At 35.6% G+C, this 23,793-nt stretch overlaps 2 protein-coding genes and 1 long non-coding RNA gene across 17 annotated transcripts in view; 2 read left to right on the plus strand and 1 right to left on the minus strand.

Annotated features, from left to right (window-relative positions):
• The window catches only part of tex2 (testis expressed 2), a 61,224-nt gene extending 50,701 nt beyond the window's left edge, over window positions 1-10,523 (plus strand). For 11 of the 15 annotated variants that reach the window (XM_081385018.1, XM_081385019.1, XM_081385020.1 and 8 more), the window contains 5 exons: window positions 2,875-2,995; window positions 3,524-3,634; window positions 4,432-4,641; window positions 6,617-6,737; window positions 7,798-10,523. In XM_081385018.1, the coding sequence (XP_081241144.1) occupies window positions 2,875-2,995; window positions 3,524-3,634; window positions 4,432-4,641; window positions 6,617-6,737; window positions 7,798-7,932 (698 nt within the window). In that variant the 3' untranslated portion in view covers window positions 7,933-10,523. The remainder of the gene's footprint in view (window positions 1-2,874; window positions 2,996-3,523; window positions 3,635-4,431; window positions 4,642-6,616; window positions 6,738-7,797) is intronic. The other 4 variants (XM_081385023.1, XM_081385022.1, XM_081385024.1 and 1 more) reach the window with 1 other exon arrangement.
• Window positions 10,524-10,983: 460 nt separating this feature from the next.
• LOC308688680 lies at window positions 10,984-11,917 on the minus strand. Its single transcript, XR_014029931.1, has 3 exons — window positions 11,656-11,917; window positions 11,375-11,410; window positions 10,984-11,184 (listed from the first exon to the last, which is right to left on the minus strand). It is a non-coding gene; the product is annotated as an uncharacterized lncRNA (long non-coding RNA).
• Window positions 11,918-13,631: 1,714 nt separating this feature from the next.
• ern1 (endoplasmic reticulum to nucleus signaling 1) overlaps window positions 13,632-23,793 on the plus strand; it is a 50,630-nt gene continuing 40,468 nt past the window's right edge. The window contains exon 1 of the mRNA XM_081371357.1: window positions 13,632-13,837. Coding sequence (XP_081227483.1) covers window positions 13,766-13,837 — 72 coding nt within the window. The 5' untranslated portion in view covers window positions 13,632-13,765. The remainder of the gene's footprint in view (window positions 13,838-23,793) is intronic.

Here is a 23,793-nt window from a genome sequence, read left to right on the forward strand (position 1 = left end):
AACATTAGATGTGCCTCACTGACACAGTTAAGCTATATCTCTGTCAAGTCACCTTCATTTATACAGCGCTTTTACCCATATAGATTGTTTCAAAGCAGCTTTACAGTGATAACAGAGTAACAGAGATTGTTTAGGCTTTACAGCAGCTCTAGAATAAAGTTATTGTCCAGATAAAGTTAGTTTTTGATTTGATTCACTTCCGTCGCAAAGATCATTAGTCATTCGCACAGATGTCAATTGAAAGGGGTTCTTTACTTCTGAATTGAACACTGGGTTCCACTCACAAGAATGAGACTTAAGTTGCCTTTTCTCAATTTATTGTAGAATTTCAGTAGGTGAAAAACCTTTAAAACCACACTCAACAAAGCAGTGTAAATATTTACAGCAATGCACATGAATTAAACCACCACAATTTCACATTTTACATAATTTATACAGGTTTAATTTGGTAAGCGTTAGCACAATACCATTTCTTTTTACTAATACTATTTTACACCATAGCAAATAAGTTTGAAAAGAATTAGCTTTTATCACCAGATTTGTATTTCATTAATAGGGAATTTAACCATGTTTACCATAATAAATATTCTAACAAATTAATTGATTACACATTTTTAAGACAGTGAATTTTAGACAGAACATTAATTTGAGCAAATTGAATATATGAATCATTTCTTGATAGTATAAAATTTAAATATTTGACTGACTGTTAACACTACTAGCCATTTAGGCTCAGCAATTTAAACACTAACCTAATCACAGATACCAAAATAACAATAATAAATACCCAAGTCCATAACATGCACATTTACACAACGAGTGTTTGAGGCTCGAGAACGCAAACCTTGAAACGGGGTCCAATGTGCACGCGCTGAAACATTTTGAAAAACGTTATCTTCGCGTGAACTTCAAAAACGTGAACCTGTGAGAGCGCTGACGGCGTGCACATGTGTATTACGTGTTTAGTCTATAGATATGAACGTTTGAATATACAGGGTGGGCCATTTATATGGATACACCGTAATAACATGGGAATGGTTGGTGATATTAAAGTCCTGTTTGTGGCACATTAGTATATGTGAGGGGGCAAACTCCTCAAGATGGGTGGTGACCATAACATATACTAATGTGCCACAAACAGGACTTTAATATCACCAACCATTCCCATGTTATTACGGTGTATCCATATAAATGGCCCACCCTGTATATGTGCGCAGGCGTGTCGACTTTCTTTACAAATTGACCTCAACAAAATACTGGTCTGGCCTCAAAAATCATAATACAGAATTGTTTTGTGTGTGTCTGCCTATAACGCACTGTGCGGATGGAGCGGCACCCCTTCAGTTACTGCTGCGGTGGATGTGTGTGTGATTTGGTGAAAGACCAGACCCCTGCCAGCTTGTTAAACTTCTCGTTCGTCATCTTAGGAAGCGACCCGCTGGGTTTAGGGGGATCAGTGTGTGTCTGAGCCAATCAAGAGAGGAGCAAACTCCAGCGCTGACCTTTCACTCGCTCAGGAGGAGATCCAGGGGTTCACCAGCGACTCCTGCATCGGTTTAATCAGTGTGTGCTCATGCTGGGTGTGGAGTTCAGCCAGATTCATTTGGGGGATGATGTTTGAATCGGGGAAATGTCAGGGAAAGTAATGCTGTGCGTGTTTTTCAGGGGACAAAATGCGAATTTATACATGCAAATGGTGGCTCGTTGTGTCAGAATAGTTCAGAATCAAAGTAATTGTGCTTTGTGGGCTAGTGAAACTTGTGGAGAGGCTAGCGATAACAAGTTAGCTTTGAAAGCATGAGATCTCCAAAAAACACATGCAAAGCATCATGAGAAACTGCGTTTAACCATAGGTCATATGTCAAAGCACATAACATTACAATAATAATGAACGGAAACCACTTATAGAGCCCGAGTTGCACCACCTGACTGCTGCAGATTCATTTCAGCGTTGATGGTGTTGATATAGAAGCATAAATCCGAGTCTGAGGACGTGTGCAGCTCACGGGTTGAACGTCACGGGTTGCCATCTCGTAGTTACGGTTACGACATGGCGTGAACGCAGCATAAGCTTGATGTTTTGGTTCAGGAGACGCTGTAAAATGCTGCTGTTTGTTTGCGGCGTTCATAAGCCGTGTCTCCATTATCCTTCAAATTGCGCAAATCGAAATAGCGAATTGAAAATACGCCAAATGGAAACGCGTCAATTTTGCAAAAACTCCCATATTTCGCAAAAAAAAAAACGTTTTAACGCTCGCATGAGGGGGGTTTTCAGGCAATTCGAAACAGGAATATTTTGTTTTTCCTGCATTTACAGTCACCAGAAACTCCTCAAATGAGCCTCTCACAAGTTTAAGGGTCTTTCCTTGTCATTAATGCTTGAATAACACGCCTACAATAATGGACAGTGCAGTGACTGAGATATACTTAAACCATCCAACATCCGTCGCCATGATTTCTGGAATGATTATCGCGAGAGGAAAGAATGGCGCTTTAGTCATATAACATCGGTTAATGGAAACGCCGTAATTTCGCAATATTTTTTATATCGACCATTCAATGGTTATCAGGATGTGAAGAGAGTTTCACCCAATACAACAAAAAGTGTTTATAAAGCAAGCTGCCTACCCTACCTTTAATGATCAAATGATAATGAAAAAGTTAAATGATAATATACATGGATACAAATACAGTAATATTTAGAGTATATTGATTGCAAACGTATAATCACAATCCAGAAGACAGGGCAGAATAAGGGATTGTTCTCTGGGGAGAGTTTTGCGTTTTGTTTCTTGAAGTTATATTGCAGATGACTCCATTTTGTTTTATTATTTTAATGCAGTGACATTCATTTTTAAAGTGTCTCTTTCGCAGGCCTTTGGTTTGACCTGGAGATCTCGTACAACGGTTCCTTCCTTATGACTCTCGAAACCAAGATGAACCTGACCCGACTGGGAAAGGAGGGAGAAAGCTTAGGAGAACAGGGGAAAGAAGGGTAAGAGAGAGTTTCAGAAGACCAAAGTTTCCTCGTCACTTGTTCCAAATAATCTAGGCTTCTTCTTTTATTTATTTTTTTCTGTGTTCTTTTGATGGGTTATTTTTTCTGTTGGATGTATTTATGATTTCCTCTTTTTGCTGTTTCCGCTGGACTCATTTCTTTGTGGATGTGATCTCTTAATGGTGAGTTGAATCAGGGCTTTTCCGAAGTCTCTCATTATGTTGTAAATGTTTCTCCCTGCTTTTCCTCCACATCCGCTGTGTTCTGCATGTGCTCACAGAAGCTCTTTTCCAAACCCTTGATTAGGCCTTTAATGTCTGAAACACTCAAATGATGCCTAAAAGTGTTACAGCTCCCTAGGGTTCGGAACAGACCTTTCATTTTTATGGAGAATTATTTTTATTTGTTTTGTTACTGTGTATTTTAGGTGTGTTGCAAGAGCTTCGCTCATTCCCTTGCTCTCAGAAAGCCAGTTATCATGGACATATGGCGCTTAAGCTCTTGTCTGTTTGTGTGATGAACTAGACCCAGACCACGTGCTTACTTCTTGGCCGACAGCGATGAAGAGTCATCGAGTGCGGGATCCTCTGATGAGGAAGACACTGCCGAAGTGCCTGAGATCACAGGAGTGGAAGGGTGAGATTGAGAAACTTTACGTTTTCTTTCTGTGTTTAATTCAGGATGTGTTTATTAACAGTTCAGTCTGTGGGTCTACGTTTCGGGCAACCAAATAATCAGACTGACGGCTCAATCGGACTCAAAAGCCTTCATGTAAACACCTCAATCAATCCGATTGAGCTCGATCCCAATTAAATATCGACTTGATTGAAAGGGTTGGTTTATTCCTTTTCTAATCAGATCGAGAGGACATGTAATATAAATGAGTGTCCCGTCATTCTATAAGTCTCCTCTCACTCATTTCAGACTCTCATCCACAGACTAATGGTTTTGGGATTAATAAAAGGTTCATATACGCTCATAGTCTCCAAAAGATGACCAGAAATGGATAAATATTAAGTCTGGTGTTTAAAACAAATAAAGAACCAATGTATGAGAATGGAAATAATCAATAAATATATCCCGTTTTGAAGCTTGTGATTATATAAACGCCGCGCACATCAACCCGATCACGTTTAGCGTTCATGTAAACACTACGTTTAGATTCATCAATCGGAATGAATTCAGTCCGACTGAAACAGAAGTTGTGCATGTAAACGTAGCCAAAGATGGGTGAATGTTTTAAGAGTCAACCCTGAATCCAGTTGTTTTTTTTTTTTTAATCCTTATATAGGTTTTTAAATTGCTCTTTTATAGTATTTCAACTTTTCAACCATGAAAATACCCAAGGACACTGGCATGGCATTAAAACACCAACCAGCCCATCAAAGATGGCCACACACACACACCTGTAGAAATAACTCTTTTCTTCACAGTTATGTTGGCGGACACCGATCCAGCAAAATCATGCGCTTTGTGGACAAGATCGCCAAGTCCAAGTATTTCCAGAAAGCCACGGAGACGGAGTTCATCAAGAAGAAGATGGAGGAGGTGTCCAACACCCCGCTGGTGCTGACGGTGGAGGTTCAGGAGTGCCAGGGAACACTCGCTGTCAACATCCCACCGCCGCCGACAGACCGGATCTGGTACTCTGCATTCATTCATATCCTATACACACGTGTGTATATATGCACAGAATCAGGGTTCGGACAGATACTGTAATATGAAATCACAGGACTTTTCAAGCACTACAATCAGAGATCGCACTTATCAAACAATATCTTTTATTATCTTTCAACTTCTAAAAAAGCTAAATAGATAAATAAAAATAAACTAATAAAACAAAATGTTACACATAAAGTGCAGCAGATGCAATGACTGGTAACTTTAACCTTTGAAAGGACACTATGACAAAGATATTCCTTATTCAAACTGATTTTTTTTCTCATGAATGTATGATTGACATTAAGAATGAAAGCTTCATCACATACTTATTATATACATATTTATGAGCAATATCACGCTCATAGCCATGCGAAATGGCTCTATATCAGACGGGTTGCAGCAGAAACTGTGTGAAAAGATTGTTTTATCAATTAAATTATAAATAAATAAAATTTAATAAGTGCTTTTCAAGTACCTTTTCATAAATATGGCTGTTTTCAAGTGTTTTCCAGGACTTGAGTTTCAAAAAGTCAAATTCAAGCGCTTTAAGCACTTTGTACGGACCCTGCAGAAGTATAGTCAGATAGTAGCTGTGTCCGAAAGCTTAACGAGTCTGCCTTCGAGGACACATTTCAAGGCACAATGTTAGTTTCAGTTCCTGTCTACTGAGAAACCTTTGTCTGATCGATTTTTGAAGGCAGCATAGATGTATCCAGGGTTTGAAATTAACTTTTTCACTCACCAGCCACCACTAAATTAGGTTACCGGCCATTCAGAACTTCTACTAGCAAAAAAAAAAAGTCAATTTGTGTGTAAATGTAAATTTTTGACCAATGTTTTCCACTTCTGATGTCATTTCTAGTGAGTAATGACATATTAGCTTAGTTCTCACTGAAGCTCTGTTGTGCAGTAGATCATTAAACCGTTACGCTGCTGCGTCAGAAGTTACGCTACCTCAGTGTCGTAAGATACCTTCATGCATTTCCTATTTCCTGATAAGGCAGCGAGGCAACAAATCTGTGTTTTCTAATGCAGCCAGCGTCTTTGAGCATCATAAATGCTGCTATCATGCCCTCTGCTGGTCATAATTCAGCACGCGTGGCAAGATATTTCATGCCTCTGTTCAAAGATTGGATTTAAAATGACTTTTAAAGATTTCATTGCATGGATGAAGCTCACTAAACCTGTCAAAAAAGTAAAAATGTTGCCAAAGATCAACAGTAAGGAATTATATTTTACTCAAATACAATGGGCTATTAAGATTTATTTCTGAGATTTCATCCAAAAAGGAAAAATCATTAGTCATTATTTACTCCCCTTCATGTCGTTCCAAACCCGTAAGACTTTCAATCATCTTCCGAACACAATTTAATGAACTCTGAGAGGTTTCTGTCCCTCCATTGACAGACTAAGCAACTACCACTTCGACGCTTCAAATAGTTCATAAAGAGATCGTAAAACTAATCCATGTCAATCAAGCGGTTTAGTCCACATTTTTTAAAGAGACTCGATCGCTTTATATGATTAACAGATTGAATTTAGGCTTTTATTAACACATTTACATTCATCAACTCACACATCAGTTATGATGAACGGCAGCTCAAGCATGAGAACCGATGCGGCTCAGTTTTGTGAACATGTTGAGCTTCTACAAGAACTTCGGTTTATGGTTGAGTCCATAGTTTCTGAAGAGACTCGATTTATATGGATTAGTTTTACAATCTCTTTATGGACTTTTTGAAGCGGTAGTTGCTTAGTCTGTCAATGGAGGGACAGAAATCTCTCAGAGTTCATTAAAAACATCTTCATTTGTGTTCCCAAGTCTTACGGGTTTGGAACGACAAGAGGGTAATTGGTGACCATTATTTACATTTTTGGGTGAGCCAACCCTTAAAACAGTGCAGGTAATGGTAATATGTGGACATGTGCTGATGTGTGTGTTTGTGTTTATTTCAGGTACGGTTTCAGAAAGCCTCCTCGTCTGGAACTGAAAGCTCGACCCAAACTGGGCGAGAGAGAGGTCACTTTTGCTCATGTGACAGACTGGATAGAAAAAAAACTAGATCAGGAGTTTCAGGTAAATTGGTTGGTCTTCTCAAAGGTGGCATTATGGGTGCATGTATGACGTTACTTTATTGGCCAGCCGGCAGTTCGTATCACCCTGGTTCCTTTGACTAAACCCCAATAGGATTTTCCCATAGGCTTTTGGATGAATTATGGCTAAAAACAAGCTCTGTGATCAACTAAAGTTTATGATACTTGCACGTTTTTCCATCAAGATGATTATCACGTTGTTTTGAAGCCTAAATGCAGTTGCCAGAAGTAAAATGCTTCTCTAAACACATTTTCCCTGAACATTTGAGTTAGAATAGTTTATAAGAGCACAATTATAAGCATAACGATGCTGTAAAAGCGGACTGTGATGATGTTTAATAATCTCCTCGACAGCCTCTGTCGTCACATTAAGACACTTGTTAGCAATCACCTTTTTCAAGAAGCGTAACATCTTAAAAAAAAACACGAGAGGGTAATACCGATGTGTTTTAATGTCGTAGAATAAAACGTGAAAGTGTCTTGAGCTTGTCCACCACAGACTTTATTTAACCCATTGACTTCTGGACGATGGACCTGGAAATGCTACAATGCTAACTCGTTTTAGCCTGCACCTCTTGATTAGTGGTTTCCCTCTGTGATTAAGAGCTGCAATCCCATAATTACCAGTTTGGAGCCAAATACATGCACATCACTTCAAATACACTTTAATTTAAGGTGTTATACAAACGCTGTGCTGTGTATTAATTATCAACACGTGCTTGCTAAAGCTAAATTAGGCATGATTTACTGTTATTATGATTTGAGTAAGTACATGTAACATGTTACAAGGTTACCTTATTTTAAGGTGTCATTGTTACAGTGCACTACATGTATATCTATAGGGATAGGGCAGGATTAGGGTTTGGTTGAGGGTTAGTTGCATGTAATTATGCAAAATTTACTGTTATTTCTATGGTAAGTACATGTAACAGTAACAAGGAAACCAAACGTTCCTCACTCCATATTTGTTTGCTGCTAATAAACAAGGTTTTCATGTTTGCATTGTCATTACTTCCTTCTCTTTCCCCTCGTTCCTTCTGCAGAAAATCTTCGTAATGCCAAACATGGATGACGTCTGGCTGCCTATCATGCACTCTGCCATGGACACGCGATCCGATGCCAATGCCTTGAAGGACGAGGACACCGTGGACCCCGAGGAATCCCTTGATGACATGTGAAGATGTGTGTCTGCGTAAAGCAGAAGATAAACACTCGAGTCCCGTGAGGGCAAGACTATACCTGACTTGAAGATTACAGGTGCCATATTGCCCATTGAACACAGCTGTGAAAAATACACATCCAACAACTAAAAGAAAGGACAAAATTGCTTGCTTTGCTTGCTTGCGTTTGATTTGATTGGGACGGTCCCGAATGCACATGCTGTTGGCCCTCAAGAACAGGATTAAAGAGGTTTTGGTGATGTGAAGACGCATAGAAAGCCTAGGTAAAGTGTACTCTACCTCTGCTTGATGCACGCTGACTTACCAAAAGCCCCGGGGTCGCATGGCACAGCCTAAACTCGTATCCTGTAATAGCCTAAGGTCACAGCCTAACGTCACAGGACTTTTACTACGACCGCAAACCACCTTCGAGGGTTCGATATTTGCGTTACAAACACCAGTAAATGGTCATTTTAACCAATCCTAAAAGCCATTTATGATTTTCTCATGAGTGTCATACGCTTCTAAGCAGCAAATACTTGTTTAGACTCAACAGACCTACTAGTGCACCATTTCTCTCTTCCATTCACCGCTGCCTGAGCCCTCTGTGTGGCGTCCGATTATGCAATTAGATCAACTTCACTGTGCTCAAGAGGGACACCAGCCAATAACCCCTCATTCCTTAGTGATCCCGACTCAAACAGCCTATTCTAGTGGGTTCATAGCTTTACATCCGCAGGCATTGGGTCTCCAACGAGGGGAACTAACGTGCTAACAATGCTAATGTGCATAGTTAGGATGGCTACCGGCTCATAAACGCTCCCCCGTATCATTGTATAGTTTTAGTATGTCATCTAATCAAGTGTATTTCGGTGCAAATTCCCATCACAGAACCCTAGGTCAATGTTGGAAGGCTAACTCACCATGGCTATCCCTTGGGAATTTCCCTATTGGCTTTTAGAAGTGTTGTTTTTTGGGAGTGTATGAGTAAAATGAGATCAAGAGACTCACATTTTTACCTAAACCACACGTCGAATGTGAATTTGAAGCTGCTGTTTTGTTGCTAGGTAAAGAGTACAACCCATAAACAAACATCCTTGTGGCGTTTCTTGAGAAACACTATTCATAAACCCCACGGGAACGTCCCAACTAACTCTCCTGAAGACTGAATGGCTTTATTTAGCAGATGCTAACTCGACTGCTTGCGTGACACGCTCTCACCGTAAAACCGTTACTATAAAGTGGAGAAGACGCGAGTATGGTCATTATTCACTTGAACTGAAATGATTTTGGTGGATTCTTGGGCTAAAAATAAGTGCTATTCTATTTCCAACACGATGAACTCGTATGTTGTGTACATGTGAAGGAGATTGTTGAATGTACAAAGCGTTTTCGTCCACATATTTTATCAAGTGTTAATATCCGTGTTGTTCATCGTCAGGTTTTTTCTTTTCACTGCGCTTTGCAGGTCATGTGGTGTATTAAATCAGGTAGGTCGTTTCTGTTGGATCATCAAATATCATTAATGAATTCTGACATTCATCCATTGTCAGATCCTTCACGTGTATCGAGAGGTCTGAGAAAAAGTGTTTTATATCCGACGAACATGACAAGGTCTGTATCTTAGCTGGCGCTAAGGTGTCAATGAACGTAAATTGTGGTTATTTCCACATCTATTTTGGACTCGAGTCCAAATAATCAATTCTACGTGTACTTTGATTTCAATGTGTTTACTTCGAATGACAGTTTTGTGCTAGAGTATTGCCATTCACAATTGATCTTTTGTGCGCGCTCTGCCAATCGCTTATTCCTTTGCACAATATTTTATGTTGATATTGTGTTCGGCCATATTGACGACATGATTGTGTGTGGAAATTGATAAAAGGCTTTTGCAAAAATAATTCCAGTGTTTCCAGTATTAATTTTTTGTTTGGGACATTGGGACATGAGGTCAAATGGGACAGTAACCTAATGAGACCACATGATCAAAATGGGATGCCCTCATTGGTGTGACGACATGAAGTGAGGAAAATGACAAGCTTTTGCTAGTTTTAATAAGGTCATAACTACTATTTTACACAGAGTTTTGATGGAAACATGAATATGATGCACTACTGCAGTAAAGTCAGTAAAATGAATTGTTAATTTCATGTTTCTATTCTCAGAATTAGGTTGTTTTTACTTTGTCCCCCAGTTTGGGTGGATGGGACATCATGATTTTAGATGATTTGGACTGTGTTCAGTAGTTTAGCTTATTAACCTTGCAATAGAGAACCAATACATATCTTTGTATGCTCAAATCCCAACCTTTTCATTTTTGCAAAACTTAATCAACCACAAAAATGTTCATTAACTAGCTGGATTATGCTGAAATAATAAAACCCAATTCTGAAAATAGCATATTGGGAAAGGGTTTAGTTCTTCCATCCAACAATTACAACAAAAAATTGGGTCAGTTTATATGATATTTTTAATTCATTTTGGACCTGAACTTTTTTTTTTATATATACGTTTCAATAACTTTGAGTTCAAGCCTTTTTACCTCAATTACACAAGTTGTGCTGTATGGATCTACAAATATTCAGAAATAAAGTTAAACATGGGCTCTTAAGTGAACAAAAGAAAATTTCATATAAAGTGTTAACTTGTGTAATACACATGCTTACACTACTAGCCTAAATGTGCTGTCAATCACATATGAAGTGTTACCAAAAAAAGGCAGTTTACATTAAAGTGTATGTCATGCATCCTTTCATTATAACATGAACTTGTTTAAATGGATATGTATCTTCTGTAAAACAGAAACGCATCATGTTTCTAATGTATGGTAAGGAACTTTACACAAGACGAAAATATAAAAATGTGTATAATTTAGGATTGTGTTGCTTGCTTTTAAAAGAGCGACTTGGGGGGAAAACCAAGAGACTCCAGTTATAACAAGCGTTCACTGTTGCACCGTTGCTTGACCCGATGAGCCATGAAGGGGCTCCACGAGTTCAGATACAGTGCTCTCTGTACAACTAGAAAATAAAGACATCTCGACACAAGAAACACCACACACAGGCAAAGACGGCCATTTTGTTTTATTATGCACAGAAACTCAAACACATACAGAATTTCGCATGCAGCCACAAAATGTTATTACACCCTATGAAGTTATTATACATATCCCAAAAATAAGTTATTTAACTCAGATTTATCTAGAATTAAACACTTTGACATTATTGTGGGACATACAAACCTCAGCTTCATCCAACTCCCCTTCTCCGCCTGTTTCAGAAGTAAAAGACACCATTAACATCGACTCCAGCTTTCAGACCAGAGACTAGAGCTGAAATCCAGCATTCTGGTCAGTGTTTGAGTTCACATCAATGTTGATCAGTAGTCTAACGCTTAATCATCATTCCAGGACATATACAACACTGAAGGATTCAGTCAATGAACTCAGGCCTGGCCTTACCTAACAGCACTGACTCCACTGAGACTGCACACACTCCTGAGTGGGGACAAAAACAAGTTATCAGTCATGTGTTATAGTATAATCATATAGACAAACACGACTAAATCTTGGTTAAATCAACACTCTCCTGTGAATGAGTGTGTATCAGCCATGCTGCAAACACGTGCTCAGGCCAGTCGCACAAACACTGCCTTTGGCTTACTTTACGGCATCAAATTACACTAATAAAGAAAAACAGTTGATGATTGGTTTGTAAGAGTAGTCTTTGCTGGTTTACTCACCTGGATTTATCGACACACGAGCTCATTTGCTCATCAGATTCAATGATAAACTAGTGTCGAGTTTATATTTCTCTTGAGTTTTCGGAGCTGCGGAAGAAAACTATATATAAAACACTTCCTGGAATCTAAACAGCAGCTCAGCATTCAGATTTAGTCTCTCCGGCCTACAAAACATTACAAAACACACTAACTTAAGCGACTCTCTTCACTCGAACTCTGCGTGTAATAAACGACCAGCCGAGAGATGCTCTTAATATGTGGAGACGCCGAACTCAATCATTGGCCAACGCGTAACCGTCAACGGATCACGTGTTCCTTGATAACCAATCACATTCCAGTAAAGACTCATCTGGATACCCTGCAACTATGAAACTTTTACATTCATCACACTGTGTAGATATTTTTGCATTCGTATTATGAATTATAAATTCTGTTGAATACCCTTGTTTCGAATAAAAACACCACTGTTTGAGGACACAATATAAATGTATGAGTCGAGCAGTAAAATGATTCATATCTGGCTGAAAATACGAAGCAGCATTTTTTTCCGATCTAAACTCCAATAATAGACACATCCAAAATGTTTATTGGCAACGTGTTGACGATTAAATTAATGTTGAATCATAAATGGTAAGTAGTGTTGGGAGCAATGATTCATGAAGCTTCGATCTTTTGTGTCGAATCAGTGGTTCGGAGCGCGAATCAAACTGCCAAAGTCACGTGATTTCAGTAAACTTCGTTATTTCAATGGTTCGCCGCTGGAGGGCGATGATGATCCCTGTGAATACATTAATACTGTGGGTTTTTACCTGCTCTCTGATTAGTTTTATACATTTGTAGACATTTTAATTAAACATTAGTATAATTAAAAGTGGTAGTCTAATAGTATTTAGTTAACAGTCTCTTATAGGCCTGTTTAGCTTAGCCATTCGTGGAACAAACAAAACAACCCCTTAAAATTGATAAAAGAACACATATTATACATATTCTTGATATGTATTGGTGTTAGATGATTAGCTAATTGCATTTGATAGATTATAATTTCAATAAAACATTTGCAATGGGTTTGTAAAAGGTGTTTTTACGCATGAGGGTTTGCTGCAGTTACACTGTTGGACCAGCAGGGGTCGCCAGAGTGTGACGTTTCGATCGCTTCGAAACACTGAGTCGATTCAATTGATTCGAAGCTTTGAAAAGCTTCGTTTCTCCCATCAATAATGGCAGAGTTTCATCACAAAAGCAGTTTAATTAGCATTGTGAAGCCTCTCTTCCATCGACATCCATTAAAACAAAACCCCTAGTGTACCGCAGGTTGTTTTTTTGTTGTTCAGTCAAATAAGTAAAGTGTAATGAAGTTAGTTACTGATGAGAACAAATGAATAGCTTTTTAGAGACCTCTTGGAAAGCCAAAGTACGATTTATTATAATTTCTAACACAGCAGAGGGCAGTAGAGAAAAACGAAACCTGTTCAAAACCTGTCTATGTTCAAAACACTACAGTAATTCGAGACAACAATAAAAATGACGGGGACAATGTAAAATGATCGGAGAAAAAGGAAAAGAAAAAGAATGTATACACAACAGTGGAGCAATGAAAGAATAATGTCCAAACATACAAAAATTTGATGTATAGCAGCTGTTATTAACTGCGATTTATGAGTAAAGTATCCAAACAATTACATTATTTAAAACATTTTAAAGTGTTTGTTTATTTATTTACTTATTTATTTAACAACATGACAAAAAGTTATGGGTTAATAAAAATCACTATGAATAATAAAAAGATTCATTATAAAAATAATATACAATTCTTCAAAAAGAGATTCTTTGCACACACAAAAAAAGAACAATTACACCTCATATCTTACTACCCCCGCAATATAACTCATTTAAATTAAAATGACTCCTTGTTTCCGGGCCAAGGTGAAGTGACGTCGTGTCCACAGCCCCGCCCCCAGCGCGTTGTGCGCATGCGCAGGAGCAGTAAGAGGAAGCGAGCTGATAAACGCATTGAACCCGTCTGTTCACTAGTAACGTTACAATGAAACAGTGAACGATCGTGAACCGAGCCGATATCAGCCGTGTACTCCGCGTGTCTCTGTATGTGTGTATGATGGCGTGGGGAGTGTGTAGCAGGGCTCTGGTGTGGATTATATCTGCGCTCATATGCTGGAGTCTGATGGTGAGTGTGTCAACATCACTGTTTCACTGATCTCTGATCAGTTCAGTACTACTGTATTCATTACTACTGCAGTCATGAGTCTAAACACTGCTGATCTGACCTCTGACCCTGTCTAGTCTTTTGCTTGTTAGTTTGGGTGTCATTGAACATTGTTATAAGGGTGCGGTAAAGTAGGTTTTATGTTGGACATTCGTTAGACATTCGATCTTTTCTGCAGCATTAATTGATATGTAATGGCTTAATAGTCGTGGATGATGCTGTATCTCGTCTAGGTCACATTGTAAAGCATAATGTCAAATGTGAATTTTAATATTATTCGACGATGTAATTGTTTTAAGAATTGGAAGTGAAAAAGTCCTCACAACTATCCCCACTTGGGCACTTCAAGATAGGGAGTGTCTCAAAAGTGCCAAATCGGCAACAAAGTTGGTAAAGTATGTGCATTATTCCACAAAAACACTAAAAACGTGATCCTTTTACGTATGTAGTTGATGTTAGTAAATGGATTAAAAATAGATTAAGCCAATTTTAAATTAAATACATCTAGGCTATTTAACTTTGTGGTTGTTTTATGTAAATACCTCAAATGACCAACAATGTATTTATACACACATGCAGCATATAATACACAACTTAGATTGGTGAAAAATGATGATGTCACACCACATGTAATGTATTCACCAACCCTTAGAGCACACCATACACGACTTGGATTTGGAAAATGTCATTTGGTGTATTTTTAATGAATTTTTGAAATGCGCAAATCTATATAACTTCCTGGTCATGTGACCTGATGATGTCACACCACATGTAATGTATTCACCAACCCTTGTTGCACACCATACACGACTTGGATTTAGAAAATGTCAATTTGTCTATTTTTAATGAATTTTTGAAATACGCAAATCTATATAACTTCCTGGTCATGTGACCTGATGATGTCACACCACATGTAATGTATTCACCAACCCTTGGAGCACACCATACACGACTTGGATTTAAAAAAATGTCAATTTGTCAATTTTTTATGAATTTTTGAAATACGCAAATCTATATAACTTCTGGTCATGTGACCTGATGATGTCACACCACTTGTAATGTATTCACCAACTGTTGGAGCACACCATACACGACTTGGATTTAAAAAAATGTCAATTTGTCAATTTTTTATGAATTTTTGAAAGACGCAAATCTATATAACTTCCTAGTCATGTGACCTGATGATGTCACACCACCTGGGATTTATTCACCAACCTTTGGAGCACACCATACACGAATTGGATTTAGAAAATGTAATTTCGTCTATTTTTTATGAATTTTTGAAAGACGCAAATCTATATAACTTCCTGGTCATGTGACCTGATGATGTCACACCACATGTAATGTATTCACCAACCGTTGGAGCACACCATACATGACTTGGATTTAGAAAATGTCAATTCCTCAATTTTTTATGAATTTTTGAAAGACGCAAATCTATATAACTTCCTGGTCATGTGACCTGATGATGTCACACCACCTGGGATTTATTCACCAACCTTTGGAGCACACCATACACGACTTGGATTTAGAAAATGTCAATTCCTCAATTTTTTATGAATTTTTGAAAGACGCAAATCTATATAACTTCCTGGTCATGTGACCTGATGATGTCACACCACCTGGGATTTATTCACCAACCTTTGGAGCACACCATACACGACTTGGATTTGGAAAATGTCATTTCGTCTATTTTTAATGAATTTCTGAAATACGCAAATCTATATAACTTCCTGGTCATGTGACCTGATGATGTCACACCACCTGGGATTTATTCACCAACCTTTGGAGCACACCATACATGACTTGGATTTGGAAAATATAATTTTGTCTATTTTTAATGAATTTTTGAAATACACAGATCTATATAACTTCCTGGTCATGTGACCTGATGATGTCACACCACCTGGGATTTATTCACCAACCCTTGGAACATTTTTACAGGTTTTCAAATATTTTTTTTTTTTCCTAATTGATATTAAAAGAGGAATTTGACAAAGCTGTGAAATTAGATTGATTTCACAAGTAATGACCATTCACATTAAGAATCATATCATTGAATCATTGTCATATTTTCATAGAGAAAAAAGAAATTAAGTGCATACAGTTAGCTCATGACATCCCTTTATTGAAGAAAACATACAGAAGTTAAACAATCAAGAGTTTTATTTAATTTTCATCTGTTTCTTTAAATATTAACAAATGTGAACTTATGGTATTGGGATTTTGTAATATCACCATTATGTAGGCTAGTATAACAGTGAAAAAAGTAGTTGCATGTCTTATAACTGTAAAACCAAATGCTATATTTCAAAAAGCACCAGAGTTTTTACTAAAATGCAATTTTGATGTTAATAACATACAAATTACACTTATACACTCATAAATAGGTTTTTCTTTGTACAATAATAATTTCTTCCTCCACAAAGGATTAATGCACAATTTGGAATAGTAAATAAATCAAGGTTAGAAACAAAAACTTTTTTTTAATGACAATTGGTTTGGGAATTTTGGTTGTGGAAATTGATTAAAGATGATGGTATCTTTAGTTTTATAGAACTTACAAATATTTAGCTAATATTTAATTGTATGCAATTCCCAGAGAACTTTTGAGGCTTATTGGATTAGAGACACTTGGAGTACTTCCCAATTTAGGCTGAATAATAAACATTTTTTAAGTTACGGATGTAATAATTGCCTATGCTCCATTGTCTAAACAAAATATATTCTTGATGTTACAAATACATTGAACTCTCTGTTCAAGAAACATGTTTTAGATTGGAGTAAATTATAGATGACACCTCATAGATATTCTATAACGAACAAAGTTAATGAGTTTTCATATAAGATACATAACACTGAGTACTAGGCCTACACTCATTCGACACTTGTGCTTTAAAGTTGATGTGGAAGACAATTGTATATTTTATGCCCATGAGCCACTCATATTGAAGCTGATATTGTTTTGAAGAAAGTGATATTTAAATGTTTTACAATTGATATAGATAAATATTTATATGTGATTTCATAACTATTATGGCTTATTACTAGGCCTATAACCAAAGTGGATTGAAAAATAAATATTTTTAAACAATTTAAAATTGACATTTACATATATGGAAACTATTTATAAAAGTAAAACTTTAAAATCAATACGAACCATGCAACTGTTTAGTATTATTATGTATTTAATGTTTAAAAAAAATAAAAAATCCATTGCCACTATACATTGTTTTGATGTTTTCTAAAAAAGAGAAAAAAATGTCTTTGATACATCAAACAAACAAATAAAATAAATTAATATATAAATAGAAGGACATCTCTATTCATATAAGATGTGACGTGATCTATCATTTTGATATCGCAATGTTTATTTATAATGCTTCATTCTCTTTCTCTAAAGTAATGACTAAAAATGTTTGATTTTTTGTTTTGATAAAAAAAAATTATATATATATATATATATATATATATATATATATATATATATATATATATATATATATATATATATATATATATATATAGGGGAGAGCGGGGTATGTTGTCACACTTTTCACACTGTCTAACATTTACTGAGCACCATACATCAAAATGGTATAAATCTCATACCAAATGAAAGAAGGAAGTCTTGGGCACATATGTTGTATTCATAACATCTTCATATCTTATCTCATTACGGAGTTGTAGACTGTTGAATAGCGAGTGTGCACTTGTGACAATTTGCCCCATCGGCGGGTAAGTTGTCACACTAGATTATCTAAAAATAAGAACACAACTACTTAATTGTGAATATTGATTTTGTTTTTTAAACTCAAAACAGAACTGGAAATATAAACATCCGTGCCTGGAGAATCTGGAAAAACAATTATTTCAATCCAAATAATGCACATTTCAATTAAGTGGCAAAACCACTTTACTTTGAACTTTAAACTCAAACGTTCTATGGCTTGCACATAGATCCTGATAACTGAATGGAATGCTGCAGATAACCTGCTTAACTTAACCTCTGAACAAAACAGATGCCCTGTATCTGACTAATCGGACTCATCTCCAGAGTCACAATTCTGACACACATAAATTGCCTGGCCTGAGGTGCAAGCATCATGGGCCCAATTGTTGCATTTTACACATTTTACGCATATGCTACTCTGAACAATGCCTGTACTTCGTATTTTGAGCACTTTTTGTGTTGTGTTTTTTTTGCCTCTTCACAATGACTCGCTTAAATTAGTCCTAATTTGTAAGTCGCTTTGGACAAAAGCATCTGCTAAATGACTAAATGTAAATGTAGCTGCCTTGTTTTTCATAGGTCCAGATTTCTGCTTCCTTTTCTTTTGAAACCGCTTTTTGCTAGATTGAGACTTATTATTTTCTATTTCTAGTTGCTGCTTCACTGGCGTGTCAGTAAGTATTGCTGATTTGCATCGTTTTCTTCCTTTGCTGGCTGGTTTTCGGGGGCCATTTTTTGGATATGGCCGGATGTCCACTGGAGTTGGTAGCCCACTGCCAGCAATAGTATTGCTGGGTAAGGGTGAGCTGGTGATAGCAGAAGCATAACTGGGCGTGCTAGGCAGGACAGGGTTGGTGCTGGGGCACATGTGACGACTTGCCCCAAAGTCATTGAGACAACTTGCCCCATATTGACATGTGAGCTAATGTTGGCTAAATCTCAAGTTTAACTCAACATATCACTTTAGCTAAAGTACCAAAAGACACGTTACTGTCTCCTCTATTTTGTGCAAAATAATAATTTTAAACATTCATACCTAACAAAGTTGTATTGCATAAAATGTAAAGTGAGATTTTTTTACTTTTTAAGCAGAAAAACAAGAAAATTGTGCTAACCTCAGATTACAGTGATCTTGACCACATGTGAACAGGAAGTTGACTATAGAAGAAGAAGTCACAAAGTGGCTATTCGATTTTTGAGATAGAGCCTCTAGTGTTGGAGTTATGGACAGTGTGACAACTTACCCGTGTGACAACTTACCCCGCTCTCCCCTATATATTGAAATATTGAAATATTATTACAATTTAAGACAGCCGTTTTCTATGTGAATATACAGTAAAGTGTAATTTATTCCTGTGATCAAAGCTGAATTTTCAGCATCATTACTCCAGTCTTCAGTGTCACATGATCATTCAGAAATCATTGATGATTTGATGCTCAAGAAACATTTATGATTATTATCAATGTTGAAAACAGTTTTTTACATTTTTATTTCATGATGCTATGATGAATAGAAAGTTCAAAAGAACAGCATTTATCTGAAATGGAAAGCTTTTGTCACATTAAACACTACCCTTCAAAAATTTGGGGTCAGTAAGAATTTTAATTTTATTTTTGGGGGAAAGAAATAAAATAAATCAATACTTTTATTCATCAAGGATGAGTTAAACTGATCAAAAGTTACAGTAAAGACATTTATAATGTTAGAAAATATTCTATTTTAAATAAATGCTGTTCTTTTGAACTTTCTATTCATCAAAGAAGTTTTGAAAAAAATTGTACACAACTGTTTTCAACATTGAAAATAATAATGAATGTTTTTTGAGCATAAAATCAGCATATTAGAATGATTTCTGAAGGATCATGTGACTGAAGACTGGAGTAATGATGCTGAAAATTCAGCTTTCATCTGAGGAATAAATTACATTTTAAAATATATTAAAATAGAAAACAGTCATTTTAAATTGTCATAATGTTTCACAATAATACTGTTTTTTTTCTTTTCTTGTTTTTTATCAAATAAATGCAGCCTTGGTGAGCAGAAGAGACTTCTTTTAAAAACATAAAAATTCTAACCGATCTAAAACTTTTGACCAGTAGTGTATATATAAGAACAAAAAGTGTTAATGACAGCAAGCAATTTAAAAATTGTGTCAGAAAAAAAAAAAAAAAAAAAAAAGCCTAAAATTAAATTTCACAAAAAAACAGAGATTTAATGGAAAAATTGTCTTGGTCAAAGGAGCAACTCAAAATGATGATGGGCCATGTCACATATTTACCATATAGGCTAACTGTTTACCTGTTGTTTGTCCCTTTTTACTGCGTCCTGCACAACACACAGAACCATTCCGTTTCAGAACTACTGCACGGTAGCTGTAGGCCTACACATAAAATGTGAAACAACCTACAACACCTGTCACATTGAATCTGCAAGAGAGCAAAGTCATGATCTAAAACTTCACTGTTTTCCCAAACCAATTGTCATTAAAAAAAGTTTTTGTTTCTAACTTTGATTTATTTACTATTCCAAATTGTGCATTAATCCTTTGTGGAGGAAGAAATTATTATTGCACAAAGTAAAACCTATTTATGAGTGCATAAGTGTAATTGGTACACTGTAAAAAATAAAATCGTAAAAAAACAGTCATTGACTGTCAGCTACGGCTGCCAAACAAAAACCGTAAAAATAAAGTAAAATATCCTAATTTAAATGAAATGCAAAAAAAATTTACAGAAATTTTCCTTAAATGTTTTATAGAAAAACACTGTTATTTTACAGCTATTTCCTGAATTATTACAGTCAAACACCTTCCCTGTAAAAAAATCCTATAAAATAACAAATGACTGTCAGCTGCGGCTGACATACAAAAACTGTAAAATTAATGTAAAATATCCTCATTTAAATAAGTGCAAAATACTTTTACAGAAATCTTCATAAATCTTTTTTAACAGAAACACACAGTTAAAACACAGTTAATTCACATTTATTTTCTGATTTTTTTACTGAAAAACATGCAGTTAATTATATGCATGATTTGTTGTGACTATACGTCACTGCATCAGCAACTACACAGTTACTGTCTGTTAAATAAAGCAACATGCAGCATATCATCAATGTTTATTTGCTCATCCTGAACTGAAGCTCAGGCTCTACTCTTCAACACAATGGTGACACACGAAACACACCATACAGAAACACTTTAAACCCCAACAGAACATTAAACACTAACAGATCTCTCAGGATCTCAGCATCTTCACTTATTACAATCCAGACTTTATTTCTTTCATACTAACATTCTTATTGAGAATTAACAGAGGTTTAGAAGTTGAAGCTTTATTGAAAAGAATAAAGTTGGATGTCACCATGGTGGAGATCAGTGTTTGCTTTAGTTGGGCTCTTGAACTTTTAGTGTTTAACTTTAATGTTTCTCTAGCTGCTTTAACTGTGTGTCTCTGATGCATATTAGTTATAGTAGCAATCCAAGAGAAACTCAGATCAGATGATGTTGGTCACTTTTTAGTGAATCATCATGTAGTGTCCTGCTTTGTTAATACACCTGAATGAAACATCTGATTAAATGGTTAAATATTAGTTGTTCATTTTGCATGATAAAACTGCTATAGCAGATCCTGCAGTGCTGTGATACTCAGATTTCATTATACAGAAAATGTTTTGACAGGATCATGTAGACTCACTCAGACATCAAGAATCAGCGTATGAATCACAACAATGGTGACAATGAAAAAAAAAATCTGATCAACTCTGAACCACTATAAAGTCACAAAAAGGCTTTGTTGGTTGTCACCATTGTTGAAATTCATATGTTGATTCTTGATGTCTCTATACTACTAAAAAAATGAACCAGCTCAAAACTTTTTCTGTATAATATATATATATATATTTTTTCAGAGTGTTATAATACTGATGCCACAATATTTTAAGGATTATGTGAAAAATTATGACATTAATTATAGACTTTGTGTAAATCTAAACTCAATCTACATATTATGAAATCTAAGCTAATATATTCAGAGATTTGACTGATACATCAGTGAATCAGATCATCATATGATGATTACAACATCATCAATGAATGAATGATTAAGATCATCTGATATTTTCTCCTGCATTTATTGCTATAACAAATGTGTATTAAATACACAGTTAAAGCAGCCAGAGAAAACTAAAGTTAAAAACTCAAGGGTCATGAGCCCAACTAAAGCAGACACTGATCTCAATCATGGTGACATCAAATTTATTTTAAAGTTTTTTACACTTTATTTAAATTAGCATAATTATACTTTAATTTTATGTTTTTTGTTTGGCAGCCGCAGCTGGCAGTCATTTGACCCTTTTTTTACGATTTTCTTTTACAATGAAGGTATTTGATCATAATAATGCAGGAAATACCTGTGAAATAACAGTGTTTTTTCGGTTTATTTAAATTAGAATATTTTACTTTAATTTTAAGGTTTTTGTTTGGCAGCCGCAGCTGCCAGTCATTTGACCCTTTTTTTACAATTTTTTTTTTACAATGAAGGTGTATGATCGTGATTATTCAGGAAATACCTGTGAAATAACAGCGTTTTTCAGTTTATTTAATTTAGGATGTTTTACAGTTTTTTGGGGAGCTGACAGTCATTTGACCATTTTGTCATTTAACTGTTTTGTTACTGTTAAATTACAGATTAAATTTAAGAAAACAGAAAAAATACTGTATGAAAAATACAATCAATTTTCTGTATAAAAAATGTGAATTACTGTAATTTGTCATTAATGTCATAATACCTAAAATAACAGCTGCATTTTTATTTTACAGATATTATTTGTAATTTTACAGTGTTTTGAGTACAATTTAAAATGAAAGAAAATGATCGTCAAAAAATCACAGTTATTTTCTGTAAAATTTTTTACAGTGTATGTTATTAACATCAAAATTGCATTTTAGTAAAAACTCTGGTGCCTTTTGAAATATAGCATTTGGTTTTACAGTTATAAGACATGCAACTACTTTTTTCACTGTTATACTAGCCTACATAATGGTGATATTACAAAATCCCAATACCATAAGTTCACATTTGTTAATATTTAAAGAAACAGACGAAAATTAAATAAAACTCTTGATTGTTTAACTTCTGTATGTTTTCTTCAATAAAGGGATGTCATGAGCTAACTGTATGCACTTAATTTCTTTTTCTTCTATGAAAATATGACAAAACATGTATTTCTTAATGTGAATGGTCATTACTTGTGAAATCAATCTAATTTCACAGCTTTGTCAAATTCCTCTTTTAATATCAATTAGAAAAATAAAAAAATAGAAAACTTTAGAAAACCTGTAAAAATGTTCCAAGGGTTGGTGAATAAATCCCAGGTGGTGTGACATCATCAGGTCACATGACCAGGAAGTTATATAGATTTGTGTATTTTAAAAATTCATTAAAAATACACTAAATGACATTTTCCAAATCCAAGTCGTGTATGGTGTGCTCCAACGGTTGGTGAATACATTACAAGTGGTGTGACATCATCAGGTCACATGACCAGGACGTTATATAGATTTGGGTATTTCAAAAATTCATTAAAAATAGACAAATTTAAATTTTCTAAATCCAAGTCGTGTATGGTGTGCAACAAGGGTTGGTGAATACATTACATGTGGTGTGACATCATCAGGTCACATGACCAGGAAGTTATATAGATTTGCGTATTTCAAAAATTCATTAAAAATAGACAAATTGAAATTTTCTAAATCCAAGTCGTGTATGGTGTGCAACAAGGGTTGGTGAATACATTACAAGTGGTGTGACATCATCAGGTCACATGACCAGGAAGTTATATAGATTTGGGTATTTCAAAAATTCATTAAAAATAGACAAATTTAAATTTTCTAAATCCAAGTCGTGTATGGTGTGCAACAAGGGTTGGTGAATACATTACATGTGGTGTGACATCATCAGGTCACATGACCAGGAAGTTATATAGATTTGCGTATTTCAAAAATTCATTAAAAATAGACAAATTGAAATTTTCTAAATCCAAGTCATGTATGGTGTGCAACAAGGGTTGGTGAATACATTACAAGTGGTGTGACATCATCAGGTCACATGACCAGGAAGTTATATAGATTTGGGTATTTCAAAAATTCATTAAAAATAGACAAATTGAAATTTTCTAAATCCA

This window comes from Scardinius erythrophthalmus (genome assembly GCF_964197995.2).
Source record: "Scardinius erythrophthalmus genome assembly, chromosome: 1".
Classification (NCBI taxonomy): Eukaryota; Metazoa; Chordata; class Actinopteri; order Cypriniformes; family Leuciscidae; genus Scardinius; species Scardinius erythrophthalmus.